At 43.2% G+C, this 14,191-nt stretch overlaps 1 protein-coding gene across 22 annotated transcripts in view; it reads left to right on the forward strand.

The window, feature by feature from the left end:
- The window catches only part of AAK1 (AP2 associated kinase 1), a 177,584-nt gene extending 168,623 nt beyond the window's left edge, over window positions 1-8,961 (forward strand). For all 22 annotated transcript variants that reach the window (XM_085019007.1, XM_085019011.1, XM_085019017.1 and 19 more), the window contains one exon: window positions 1,782-8,961. In XM_085019007.1, the coding sequence (XP_084875133.1) occupies window positions 1,782-2,914 (1,133 nt within the window). In that variant the 3' untranslated portion in view covers window positions 2,915-8,961. The remainder of the gene's footprint in view (window positions 1-1,781) is intronic.
- The last annotated feature ends 5,230 nt before the right edge of the window (window positions 8,962-14,191 follow it).

The following is a 14,191-nucleotide window of genomic DNA, read 5'->3' on the forward strand; positions in this document are numbered from 1 at the left end:
ACCTGGCTCAGCAAGTCTTATTTTGGAACGTTTCTTTGCCCCCTTTCCTTTGAATTTCTTCCCAGACATCACCATCGGGGAATTGCTGCGACAGATCTAATATTGTACTTGCCTGAGAGATTAGGATTACGTCTTTCCATGTATATCGCAGGGGAGAAGGTGTGCATTTGTTTCCTGTCCCCGGACTAACACTTTCCTGTCACCATGTAGGTGCATATATGAAAGATAATTCAAGGAAACATCCTCCTCAAATACTATTCAGAAAGCCATTTGACATAGAACAGAATCGAACTGAAAAGACTCTAATTTGGAATTCACCGAATACATTCAAAGTTTTAGAAAGAGAAATAAAAATGAGGGGAAAACCCACCTTTTTTTGTGTTTCTGAAAACAATAGTTAAGGTCAGAACTGTTTTAAAACAAAAAGCACTGCTAAAATACAGGATTCAGAGAAACATAGTATTTTTGTACAGTATCTTCCAAAATGTTCAGATCTCTCTCTACACCTCTTTACAATGTAATGTCTCTAAGTAACTGGTTTCCCAATAAATTGATTTTGATGCCGCTTCTGCTGTGTTCTGTGTGCTCAATTCAAGCAGAAATTTAGCAGGGGAAAATCATTAGCAGAAGTTTCTACTAGCTAATGGTTTGCTTAGAAGGGGAGAGGGTGACATGGGGAGGGGATGATTGAATTACCTCTGTACAGAGGTTGTAAGTCATCTATAGAATCCAAGTCATTGTGCCTATCATTTTTCACCCTGGTGGGTTGGGAAACTCATGGTGAAATGATACCTCTGCCCCCAACCACCCTTTTCTCTGGATTCTTCTTGCTTAGTTACATATGCCTTTTTCCTGCCCTCTTGCTAACATGTGCTCAATGACATACTTCTAACCTGCTAATATTTCTTGGAAGGTAAGCTCTCTTGCATTCTGATAATTGTCTATTTGATTTTAAAAGCCAGAGCACCCTGAGGCACCTCTACCTAGGTAGAAATAGATTAGTATATTTGAGTTTGCAAATGCTCCTGGGCATTTCCCTCCTGCTTAAAGCACTTTATGATGGATTCATTTAAGCAGAGGGGATCTTTGCTAACTTAGAAGACTGAAAACAAAAATTCCAGCTGAAGGTGACTTATTTAATATGATTTTGATTACGTCTCCTCCCATAGAAGGAGCCTTCAGTCTTCATATCCGGGGCACTTTTGTGCTCTTGGAGTAGCGCTTGTGCTGTAAATCATCAAGTAATTTTGCATTTCTCAAGCAGCCACGTTCTGCTGCTTTGGTGGGGAGGGGTTGGGGGCAAGGTTCTGTCCTCAGTTAACAGGCAAGTGTGGAGCAGATGACCACGTGTCAGATCTGAGTTGACTTTGTCCCCAGACAGTATTCGCACCTAATCCAGAACTGTCATGGTATATGGGGAGACGAGTGACTGGGTTTATTTTCACTCCAGACTGAGCCAGCACCAGGTAGAGCAGGTGTCAGTGCCTGGCCCCGTGCGTAGGAGCCTTGTGTAGTTGCGCTGAGTGTCTGCGTGCCTAACATCTTCATCTCCTTTCCCGCACATCGTGCCTTTCGTGTTCCCAGATGTGAGACAGTGGTTGGTTGTTGTCCAGTTTGTGTTTAGTCTCCTTGCCTGACTTCTTTTTTTCTGTTTTTCCTTTTCCATTTTCTACATCTATTATTTGGTCCCACAATGTTTCTGCCGCGGGGTCGACCCTTCAGTGTTCCAAGAGAGAGTTGAACAGACCTGTGCGCTAATTCTGCCTTTTGTGCTTTTCCAGGTCTCCAGAGAGAGCCCAATCCCTGTCCTGTAATAACCATAGAGCACTTTAAAGAAACAGCCGGGGTTAAAGGCCTTCCCCTGTATCCAGACCCCTCCAGAGGACCTGGCCCAAAAACTCAGAACAGTTTAGAATCTGACTACCTGGCCCGAGATGGCCCTTCAAGCAACAGCTCATTCCACAGCAGCGAAGAGGAAGGGACTGACCTCGAGGGGGACATGCTGGACTGCAGTGGGTCTCGACCTCTCCTCATGGAGTCCGAAGAGGAGGATGAGAGCTGCAAGCCTCTGCAGGGGAAGCTGGGAGGGGCCGTTCCCTTCGCTCAGCCAGAGGGGTCTACCGAGCCAGCCAAGGCAGCGCAAGGTGGAAGGAAGAACCAGTTCCGCGCCCTCACGCAGCCCACCGCCGATGGGCTGGGTGAGCCGGATGTCTTCGCCACTGCCCCCTTCAGGAGCTCAAGGGTTCCCACCGATGACACGGACATTTTCGCCAAAGCCCCATTTGTCTCCAAGGGCAGCGTGGCCCTTTCCCAACCCGAGGAGGCGGACGTATTCTTGAGAGCTCCTTTTACCAAGAAGAAGAGCCTGGAGGAGTTAGCGGGGGCCCAGATAGCCACCTCCCAGGAGTCGCCTGCCCAGGCCGGTCTCCTCGGTCCGACCGATGACGTCCCCCTGCTCCCGGGCCTCGATCGAGCCGTGTATCCCTCTGTCCGAGCTCAGTATTCCGTGGCTGGTTTTGCCCAGCAGTCTAACCTCCCCTCCCATTCTGTCCAAGCAGCAGACCGTCTCGACAGCATCTCTCCCAGGGGCCCCGCCCTGGAATCTGGGGCCCATCCTAATGACAGAAACAAAGGGCCTCAGCCCCAGAAAGAAGTTGTCTCAGGCCCCGTGGCTGGCAAACCATTCCGCCCCCAGTCTTTATCCAAATATTCCCGTCACTATAGCCCAGAAGATGAGCCAACCCCAGAAGCCCAGCCCATCGCTGCCTACAAAATTGTTTCGCAAACCAATAAGCAGTCGATAGCTGGCTCTGTTTCCATCACATCCCTTTCCTCCAGGACTACGGAGCTGCCAGCTGCTGATCCTTTTGCTTTAGCACCCTTCCCTTCGAAATCAGGCAAGCAGAAACCTTAGGAGCCATACCTGAGCCTTGGGCCTCTGTCCTATCCCACTCTCAGTACCCACCACATGGCACCCAGCTGAGCCTTCTTAAGAAGAACTATGTCAGTTACTATCTCTCAGTTCCAGGAATCAGAGCAGAACTTGTCAGTGAACAAACTGAGTTGAGGTGATACTTAGTTGAAACTCCTTTGAAGTTATGCTCATTTCCTTCATTTATGTTGATTTCTGGACTTTCAGGCATTGCCATGCCCACCTCCACCACCAACTCTGCTTTGTGTTGTTTGCCCAGAAACTTTAAATCTAGAACTACTTCCCACTAAATCCAGAAATAACTTCCCAAAGGGGCCACATTACTGCTTTTTTTTTTTTTTTTTCCCTTGGAGTTCCTGTTCGGAGTCCTGTCCATTGAGGAATCAAGATGTGTCCCTCTAGGACTTGATTTTTACTCTTGAAAAGGGTATCTTTCAGGAAAGAAATAGAAGACAAAAATGCTGCACATCAGAAGGAAGTGCAATCCTGCAGATACGAATCATTCCTGTAAAACCAGCAGCTTTAGAAGGATTCTCTGGATCTGATTCTGGGTTTGTGCAAGCAGGCCAGCCCTCATGCCTGAGCGTGGGTGTGTAACGGTGTCAGGTCCTTGCCTGTATAGAAGTGCAAACAAATGGGATATCTGTGCTTGTGCCTTCCCCACATGCAGGCTTTTTAAATTCGTGTAAGGGCACAGGTGTGTGTGTGCATGCTTGTGTGCACAGGAAGCATTCTTCCTGTAGGTCAGCCTTGTCCCACCTTGCGTTCCTCCACAATCACTTATTTGCTGGCACTGGTCTCCTGACCTAACTGGCTTCAACTCTGTGTTGCTTTAGTTCTTTCCTCGTGGCAGAATTGAACTCATTGGGATGTATAGGAAAATCCTGCTGGGCATGAAGTTTCTGAGTAGATTCCGACCCCCCCCCCCCGAATTTGCTGTTTGCTGTCAACAAATTCCATTTACATGGTCTTGCAAGATTAATTCTCCTTATATGGTTCTCCCCCAGAACAGTAGAAAAGAGCATCTGGTCACTGTTCCAGCCACGGGGTTTGTGGTCAAAGTTAATTTTTAAAAGTACTTTAAAGGAGTTCCCTTGTGGCGTAGTGGGTTAAGGATCCAATGTTGTCACTGCAGTGGCTTGGGTCACTGCTGTGGCGTAGATTCGATCCCTGGCCCAGGAGTTTTCGCGTGCCAGAGGCACGGCCAAAAAAAGAAAAAGAAAGAAAGCACTTAGCTGTAGGTCTGAGCACTCCATGCTGTCATTAGGAAATTAATTCACCATGAGACTAGGCTACAAACTAGGTTTGTGTTTGTTTTTCCACATCCCTGCCATCTTTGTCTTCTGCCTCTTAAGAAAATAGAAACCTGAGACATGTAAATTAAGTTTGGGAGGATGGAAAAAAGCTGAATCAGCTAACCGTGAAAACCTTTGGACTCTCTTTCCCTTTTGATGTTGAAATAGGACAGAGAGGTGGCTAACTTGTGTTTTTGAAACGTCTCCTATTTCTGCAAAGATCTGCCTCATCCTTGGCTGTTTCCGTACCCTTTATTATTAGTGCCTTAAAATGAAACTTAGGTCTCAGTGGGAGGATTTCTGCTAAAGAAGTTCAATTTAACATTTCCACTCGAAAGCTTCCTGTGACTTGTAGTAAATGTTAGTGATTTCTCCATTAGCTGGAGAAGTTGAGAGGGTGGCTTACCAAATCAGATTAATGATTTAAGAATTATTGGAAGTTCTTCCAAGAATCAAGCCTGAATGCCTGACTCAATTGCAGTTGAAGTTGATGTTCAGGGATCTTGGCAGCAAAATATGAACAGATACTTTTTTAAGAATTTTTCTGGTTTGGTCTCCACCTATTTCAGCTGTCCAGGTTAAAAGATAAACTTAAATCATAGGCATGGGGCAGGGCTCCTAGCATTGGTTTTCCAACTGAGTTTTCAGCTGTGCCAATCCTTCCTTTTAGCGGTTGCTAAATGTTCATTCCAAGAGTTGGCTTTTCTCCCAGTGATCATTTCTGAATTTTCTGTGTTACAGTGGGTGCAGAATCATCTTTCCAGTCACATGGTTTTGGCTAACGCATATGGAATTTTATGCCCCAAACTCTTCCCTTCGCCATTATCAATTCAAGCTTTCATGTGCAGGAGTGAAAAGGATGGGAGTATTCAGGGAGAAATCTCACCCCAGGTTAGAGACTCTTAAAATAGAAGGTCACTTGAGTTCATTCTTCTAAATATGCAGGGTTACCTTTATAACAGCCTGGCAAAAGATTTCCTTTGGTTATTTGATCAACCCTTCCTGATTATTTTAGTTCTTAAGGTAAAAATCAATAAAATTGTGATGATTTTATCGCATAATTGAGTCATTTGTCAAGCTGAACTTCTAACCCTTTTTATTGTCACTTGGAGACCTGTGGTGGGTGGTGACTCTACATACCTTTTTTGAATAGGAGATGAATATAAACACATGCAAATTTTGTGTTATTCCTGAGTCATGCATGGAAGTATTTTGACTATTGCATCACATTAATAGCTGATAGTGAATTCTGCACCGATCTTCTTTGGCTCATTTAGGGTCAGTGGATCATTTAAACATACAATGTTCTTGCCAGAGGCCATCCTGAATCTGGAAATCTGGTAACTTTAGTTTTAAAGGAATTGAGTGCTCAGGTGCTTTGAATTAGTAGCAAATGCATGTTCCCAGCAACTACTGCAGCAGGTTAACATCAAGGAGAAAAAGAAAACATATAGTCAACAATGCTGCACTACTTGTTTTCGTTTGTTTTGTGTGTTACTTGCTTTATACATAAGATACAAAATGCAGTAACCTGTGACCTTTCATTTCAGTGGAGTGCAGTGGGCCAGACTATATTTATACATAAAGCACTGACCTGCAGCACACACTGATGAACTCTTAAAGAATCTACATTAACCTACTCACAGGCACTATTGTGTTAATGAGGTTCTCTTTTGTGTGGTGCAAATATGTAGCCTCTCTGTTTCTTGGGCTCACATAGAGATAGCCCTTTAGCTCCAAATCCTTGTTAGATTGGAAAACAGAATGAACAAAACTGGATGCTAAAGCCGATGCTAAGCAGGACCCAAGGACTAGGTCACAAACTCCATTTCCTTTTGGGCCCACTCATCCTTGAGTTGAGGTTTCAAGTGTGTGAACTGCTGTGACTGTATTCACACGCTCATGTTAGATTGGAGTTGAACCTGGCAACCAACACTTATTTCTGAACTTTGAAGAAAAATACCAGTATCTTACTGACCCATTATATTTAGTAAGTTTTAGAATACATGTACATCAATGTTTTCAACTATTTGGTAGCTATTTCACTGGTTCAAAAGGGAAAAGTAGCGGATGTCAGTTTTCTTGAAAATAGGTGTAATCACCAGAGTGACCTAAGAATAGAAATTCAATCATGCTGTTTTTGGTTCCCTAACAAAAAGTCATCGAAACATAGGTATAGGAGCCCCAGGTGGTGCAGCAGGTTAAGGATCCGGTATTGTCACTGCTGTGGCATGGATTCGATCGCTGGCCCTGGAACTTTGTATGCTAAAGGCGACACCAAAAACAAAACAAAAAAACAAATGTAAGTTATATAATATGCGTGCATTATAGCAAATAGGAAATTTTATGATAGGAAACCAGAGAAGGGTGAGATCCAACTCACTCTCTAGCAGGAACGATACTACTTAGATTGGAGTTCCTGGGGTTCCTTTAATAAAGAAAGATGTTATTCTCTGCTGTGTCTTTGGAATTGAAATTGGAGAACACAGGCCAGTCAACTCGGGAATGGCTGCTGGTCATACGTATGCAGTTTTATATGAGAAATTTGGAACCCAGATTATTCTGATGAAAGGTACATAGGAGAGCCACTGAAAGACCACGGCTTCTAAGGAGGTAGGAGCACCATGTAAATGCCCACAGCCACCCCCCAAGTTCTAATCCTGCCTTCTGGAGTAAACACGAAGACTTTAAATGGAATCATGCAATGTAAATTCTGTTTTTTCCAGTGACTTTGTCAGCTGCTACTTGTTTGTTTGCTTGTTTGTGTGTTTTAACCACCAGAACACTTGCAAACTTGTGACGTTCACTTAAGGAAGGAATTCGAAATGCTTGAAAATAAAAAGTAGTATCTGGTTGGGAACAGTGTGTGTGTGTTTTGCTGCAAGATAAATTTGTGAGATTGCTGAAAACTAGCTGCTCACTTTGACGTGGGCATCTACGCTGGCAATGGCTTGATTCTCAGGATGCCACCATTTCTCTGTGACTTCCTGGTCCTCCCAGCCACGTTTTGCTCCTTGACCTTTATGAGGAATCAGGCCTCCCATGTGTGAGGCCCAAGATCCCATCGTTTAAAAACCACCAGGCACAGGTCCTTCCTGCCTTTTCTCTACCCCTGCAGGTCTTCCTGGCTCACCTTCCTTGGTCTTTTTCCTGTTCCTGCTTCATTTCCTCACTGGACATTCTCCTTGTATGACCACACCAGTAAAGGGGTAATGAGAGGTATGATTGAATGACCATGTTCATTTTTATTTGCCTCCTTTGTGACTGTAAACAGTTTCCTCCTAAATTTCAGCCTGGCCTGTGATAATCTCACCACACTGGAATAATTGCAAATAAGAATAAAATGGGTCACTTCCCTATTTCATCTAGAAGGAAAGATGAAGGAAGATTGGCAGAAGCCCAGCCTGACTCTGTGGAGACACAACCCAAAAGCCTTATGCACTCCACCTTGATCCAACAGGCCTGGAGTACCCTAGAATACAGGCGCAAGTGTGTGTGTGTGTGTGTGTGTGTGTGTGTGTGTGTGAGAGAGAGAGAGAGAGAGAAAGGACTCTAGAATAGCTTGTAAAAGTGACTAAATGTTAACCAGCACACTCGTGGCTTAGTCCAGTACTCCCATAACTGGTAATTCCATAAGGCATTTAGTCTGAGCTACTTCTTAGCAATTTCAATATGTGACACAGTGTTTGTGTTTAGAGCAACAATGTGCTTGAAATTAAGTCAATGTTACTGACATTGCATTGTCATAGAACCATAAAACCATTGTCATAGAAATATATATATATATATTAGAGGATAATAATATATACTCTAATATATATGTTCTCTACTCTGATTCCTTTTGTAAGGAATTGCAAAAAATGGTTTTTACCAATGTCAGTTCAAGAGACTTTGGGAGTGAGAGAAGACAAGTTCGCCTTTCTACTCTGAAACAGCAAGTCAGTTGTATTCTCTGAGTCTACCAAAGTCTCCAATTAAAGAGTGTGAGCGGAGTGTGTGTGTGTGTGTGTGTGTGTGTGTGTGTGTATCCTCATGCTTTCTGCCGTGGTATTAAAGACCTAATGAAGGCAGCCAAAGAATACCAAGTGGTGACAGTAGGTATTTGGAATGAGTAACTTCGGTTCTGTTTGCCTACAACTGAGTTAAAATTGGAGTGGTTCTAGATTGAAGGTGAGAAAAAGCAGTCATTGCCTTAGACTCATTTCCATAGTAAGCATGCTCTTCTCATCCACAAGGATGAAACTCATGTAGGGTTTGACCTGAACTCTTGGCTCAAGTGTGGTATTGGGAGGGCAGTAGTGACCAGAACACTACAGGGCTTGCATGATATTACTTTGAAAGAGGGAACATGCAGCGTCATTTGTTAGGGGATAGAAAAGGAATAAAAGCCAAGGACCACGCTCTCTCCCTGAAGAAGAGGTGAACTCCCTCTACTGCTATATTTTGAGTTCACAGAATGAGGAGGTTGACCCAGCTGTAAGGGGTATTGAGGTCCTCAGACCTCAGAAAACAATATGTGCATGTAACCTCAAAGGCTGTGAACATGAGAAAGGGAAAAAGACATTTCCAGAGTCAATCTTAATGGTTTTTGCAATACCTCTTATTTGCAGATTATTGAATTTATGTTATTGCACCCTTCGTGTGATCTCTCTTATGTATCTGATAGTTTTTATGAATAATTTTTGAGTTGTAAACTCCTGTACACTTTATTAAAATGGACATAATTAAAATAAATGACATTTCTTTGTATTATTTCTTGTCAGATCTTCCTAGGATTGAAGGCCTCCTTAAGCACCTTTCACTTAGTACCAAGCCTAGTTCTACCTTTTTTTTTTGGCTTTTTAAGTCCTCACCCTTGGCATATGGAGGTTCCCAGGTTAGGGGTCGAATTGGAGCTATAACCCCGGCCCACACCACAGCTACAGCAACGCCAGATCCGAGCCATGTCTGCGACGTACACCACAGCTCATGGCAACACCAGATCCTTAGCCCACTCAGCAAGGCCAAGGGATCAAACCTGCGTCCTCATGGATACTAGTCGGATTTGTTTCCGCTGAGTCACGACGGGAACACCATAGTTTTACATTTTTAAGTTTCAAAGAACAACTTTTGGTTGGTTGGTTGGTTTCCAATACTGGCATTGCAATTTCCTAAGACCTACTTTACTTTCTAGGTGTTTGTGGAGGCATAAATGGAATAATACAAATAACTGAGCCATAAGGATTGAGCTGGGAAAACCACAGAACTCCCTGCTATGCAAACTTTACTATAAATTTCTAAAATATGTTATCAGAATGTGACCTGCATCAATATAGTCTTAAAAAAAAAAAAAAAAAAAAAAAAAAAAAAAAAAAAAAAAACTGAAGAGACACCATAAGAAACTATAGGGAGAAGTTTTAGGTGGAAGTGGATTTTACCTAAGAATTTGAAAATCCATACTATGGAGAAAATCTGCCTGCCTGTTTTCTTTCTGAATCTGAGAAAATTCCAGAGTCATATTTGGGCTTTAATAAGCTTGACAACCATGATTCAGGGAGAATTGGTAGTGGACAAAGTTTACAGTATGACATTAAAAGGAGATCCAGGCATACAAAGGGTTCTGGTATAATATGCATGAGTAAAATCAAAGTTGCCTAGCAGTTCCCATTATGGCTCAGCGGAAACGAATCTGACTAGCATCTGTGGGGACGCAGGTTCAGTCCCTGGCCTTGCTCAGCGGGTTAAGGATCCAGCATTACTGTGATCTGTGATGTAGGTCCCAGATGGGGCTTAGATCTGGCATTGCTGTGGCTGTGGTATAGGCCGGCAGCTAAAGCTCCAATTTGACCCCTAGCCTGGGAACCTCCATATACCACAGGTCCGACCCTAAGAAAAGACAAAAGTTGCCTGCTTTTCCTGAAGATTTATTTAAAATCTGATTCCTTTATCTTTAAATGTATGCCCTCCCTAGTTCTACAATGTGAAGTTCTTGGGTTTTTTCCATTTCAAATTCCCATTAGCTAAAAGTACAGTCTTCCTCATCTGTGACTTAGACTGCTCTGGAGGGAGCCCTTTCAGATGTGTCATGCCCACCGAGGTGCAGGAGTCAGAGCTTTGTGCAGAGGAGGCCAGAGCTTACCTGTGGTGACTTACCCCTGCCTTCACTCGAGGGAGAGCCAGAGTTAGAAGCTCCAGCTCCCACAGGGTGGTCTCTGTTGGCATTTACCCTTCCATGACTCACTTTTTGCCAGCTCTGAAATAGGTTGGTAAGAGACTAGCCAGCAAGGAGGTGCCCTTATACTGCCCCCTAGTTGAGAACAAAGTGGGGGGAATTAGAGTGAGACCCAAGAAAAAGCCATGAACGGATGGTTTAGACCTGTTTGTCTCGGTTTGAAGACAGAGATTCTCCTTAGGTCATGCCTTTTTCCTTGAGTTTATCTTTCATTGTATTGAAGTAATACGATCTATGGGTTTAAGTTAGCATGTCAGCTTACATGGAAGGAGACCAAGTAATTCTTCAACCTACTTTGATGTCAGCTTAGCCCAGAGGCCCAAAAGGAGTCCAGATGTTCCCTCCAGAAGGCAACCCGGTTTTCTAGTGCTGAGGCTTGGGGACAAATGCTGTCACAACACGTGGAATTCCCAAAGTCGGATATTATGAAATTAGTGTTCTATCACATCTCCATGCCTCATCTTATTTTTTGTTTTTGTTTTTTGGTTTTTTGGTCTTTTGTCTTTTTAGGGCTGTACCTGCGGCACATGGACGTTCCCAGGCTAGGGGTCCAATCGGAACTATAGCTGCCGGCCTACACCAGGGACATAGCAACTCCAGATTCGTGCCTCGTCTGCGACCTACACCGCAGCCCACGACAACACTGGATCCTTAACCCACTGAGCGAGGCCAGGGATCGAAACTGCAACCTCAAGTTTCCTAGTTGGATTCGTTTCTACTGCGCCATGATGGGAACTCCTCGTCTTGTTTTTGAGCAGGAACTTTTGACCCCAAGACATACTTTATTTTTCACTCTTTAGAGAAATCTTAGGGGAATGCATCACGATTTTCTAATAGAGTAACCGAAAATTAAATATAAACTCAGCCTTTATTCAGTTTCTGATGACTATTGCTGTTGGAAATATTCAGCTCAACTAAAATTCAAAACAAGTAAAATTGCCCATCAAAAACTGGTGCAAGATGAAAGAGGAGTTCCCATTGTGGCTCAGTGGGTTAAGAACCTGACGTAGTGTCCATGAAGATGCACGTTTGATCCCTGCATAAGTTAAGTATCCAGCATTGCTACAAGCTGTGGCATAGATCATAGATGTGGCTCAGATCTGGTGTTGCAGTGGCTGGGGTGTAGGCCTGCAGCTGCAGCTCTGATTCAGCCCTTAGCCTGGGAACTTCCATATGCCACAAGTGTGGCTATAAAAAGAAGAAAAAAAAAAAAGATTGATGAAAGAATGAAATCTTGACAATTTAACCCCAGTTTTTGATTTATGAAATTTGAATTTAGTTAGGTATAGTGGCCATGAGAGGACTTAGTAGCAGAAACCATTGGTAAAATTTGGAATGAACCAAAAATTGACTGATAAATTTCCATTGTAAAAGATATATAGAAAAGACTGTATTCCAGTGAATTTAAGTACAATAAAATGGAAATACATTGCATAGGAAATTGGTCCAAGAATTAAATTGACTTAATGGAGTTGCTTAATAGAATTTCTTGATGAAAATTTGTCAGTATTAGCCCCGTTTAAATAGCTGCATTCAAAAACATTGGGTGAGGGAGTTCCTGTGGTGGTGCAGTGGGTTAAGGATCCAACTGCAGTGGCTCTGGTCACTGCAGAGGCACAGGTTCAATCTCTGGCATGGGACTTCCATGTGCCACCGGTGCAGCCAAAGAAACAATTTTTTTTTTTTTTTGCAATTCCCATTGTGACTCAGGAGAAATGAACCTGACTAGTATCCATGAGGACACAGGTTCAATTCCTGGCCTTGCTCAGTGGGTTAAGGATCTGGCGTTGCCATGAGCTATGATGTAGGTCACAGAAGTGGCTCGGATCTGGCATTGCTGTGGTTGTGGGGTAGGCCAGTGGCTACAGCTCCAATTTGACCCCTGACCTGGGAACCCCCATATGCCAAGGGTGCGGCCCTAAAAAAAAAAAAAAGACACAAGAAAAAAATTTTTTTTTTGTAAAACCACCCTGGTGGTTCAAAATGTCCTGGGCCTGCACATGTGCTATCAAAGTGAAGTCATCCAATGAAGAACAGACTTGTGTTTGCCAAGGAGCGGAGAGGTAAAGAGTGGGATGGACTGGGAGTTTGGGGTTCATAGATGCAAACTATTATAATTACAATGGATAAGCAGTGTGGTCATCCTGTATAGCATAGGCAACTATATCCAATCTTTTGGGATAGACCATGATGGAAAATCATATATTAAAAAAAGAATGTAGGTGTAGGTATGACTGAATCACTTTGCTGTACAGCAGAAATTGGCACAACACTGTAAATCCACTAAAATTAAAAAAAAAAAAAGTGGGAGTTCCCTTCATGGCTCAGCAGTTAACAAACCCAACTAGGATCCATGAGGACACAGGTTCGATCCCTGGTCTCCCTCAGTGGGTTAAGGATCTAGCCTTGCCGTGAGCTGTGCTGTAGGTGGAAGACCAAGCTTGTATCCTGCATTGCTGTGGTATAAGCTGGTGGCTGTAGCTCCGATTCGACCCCTAGCCTGGGAACTTTCATATGCTGTGGGTATGGCCCTAAAAAAAAAAAAAGTGAGGTTGTCCAGATGACCATTAGCTAAATGGATCAGGAGAGAAGTCTTGACTTCTGGCAAAGGGAAATTCTCAATGAGTGGTATTCCAATGCCTAGATGTAGGTGAGTTCAATCAAGGAGAATGTAGAGTGAGGAGAAAGCACTTATCCTTTGGGAATATCAACATTTAAAGCGTAGGTGGGAAAAAAAAGCCATGAAATAAACTAAACCACAAATATGGATAGAAAAACAGAAGGTGACACCAAAACGAAGGGAGGAAAAAATTTCAAAAATAAGCCATGGTCAATAGTGTTAAATGCCACAGAGAGATCAAGAGACAAAAATGCTTGTTTGATTTGTTGGTTATTGATGATCTCAGCAAGAGCAGTTCCAGTAAAGTGGTGGGGAATGATTGCAGTGGGCTAAGAAATAAGCAGGATGTAGAAAAACGAAAGATAATATTTTAAAGAAGAGGGAGTTCATTTTATATAAGGACCTTGAATAATCCACAACATAAGAACATGGTACATCTCCACTGATTCCCCCTGCAACACATACCTGGTCCCCAAGGCTTTTTTTTTTTTTTTTTCATTATAATGACTATTTTTCTTAAAAGATTTATCTTCCTTGGGAGTTCCCGTCGTGGCTCAGTGGTTAACAAATCCGACTGGGAACCATGAGGTTGTGGGTTTGATCCCTGGCCTTGCTCAGTGGCTTAAGGATCCGGCATTGCCAGGAGCTGTGATGTGGGTTGCAGATGCAGCTCGGATCCCGAGTTGCTGTGGCTGAGGTGTAGGCCGATTAGACCCCTAGCCTAGGAACCTCCAAATGCCGTGGGAGTGGCTCTAGAAAGGGCAAAAAGACAAAAAAAAAAAAAAAAAAAGATTTATCTTCCTTAAATTAACTGCCATATCTTATTATATCTAACTTGCATTTCAATGTCATTGATTTGGATTTTTTTTTCCTCCAGTTCTCATAATAGTAACATCACTGAACAAATGTTTAGATGACATTTTTAGGCTAGAAAAAGAGAGGAGTTCCTGCTGTGGCTCAGTGGTAATGAACCTGACTAGTATCCATGAGGACATGGGTTCAATCCTTGGCCTTGCTCAGTGGGTTGAGAATCCGGTTTGCCATTAACTGTGGTGTAGGTCACAGACTCAGCTTGGATCTGGCATTGCTGTGGCTGTGGTGTAAGCAGGCAGCTACAGCTACCATTCAACCCC

Source organism: Sus scrofa, chromosome 3, assembly GCF_054392235.1.
Source record: "Sus scrofa isolate SSC_HxYL_T2T_F1_AM1 chromosome 3, Sscrofa_HxYL_maternal_Yorkshire_Landrace_v2.0, whole genome shotgun sequence".
NCBI lineage: Eukaryota > Metazoa > Chordata > Mammalia > Artiodactyla > Suidae > Sus > Sus scrofa.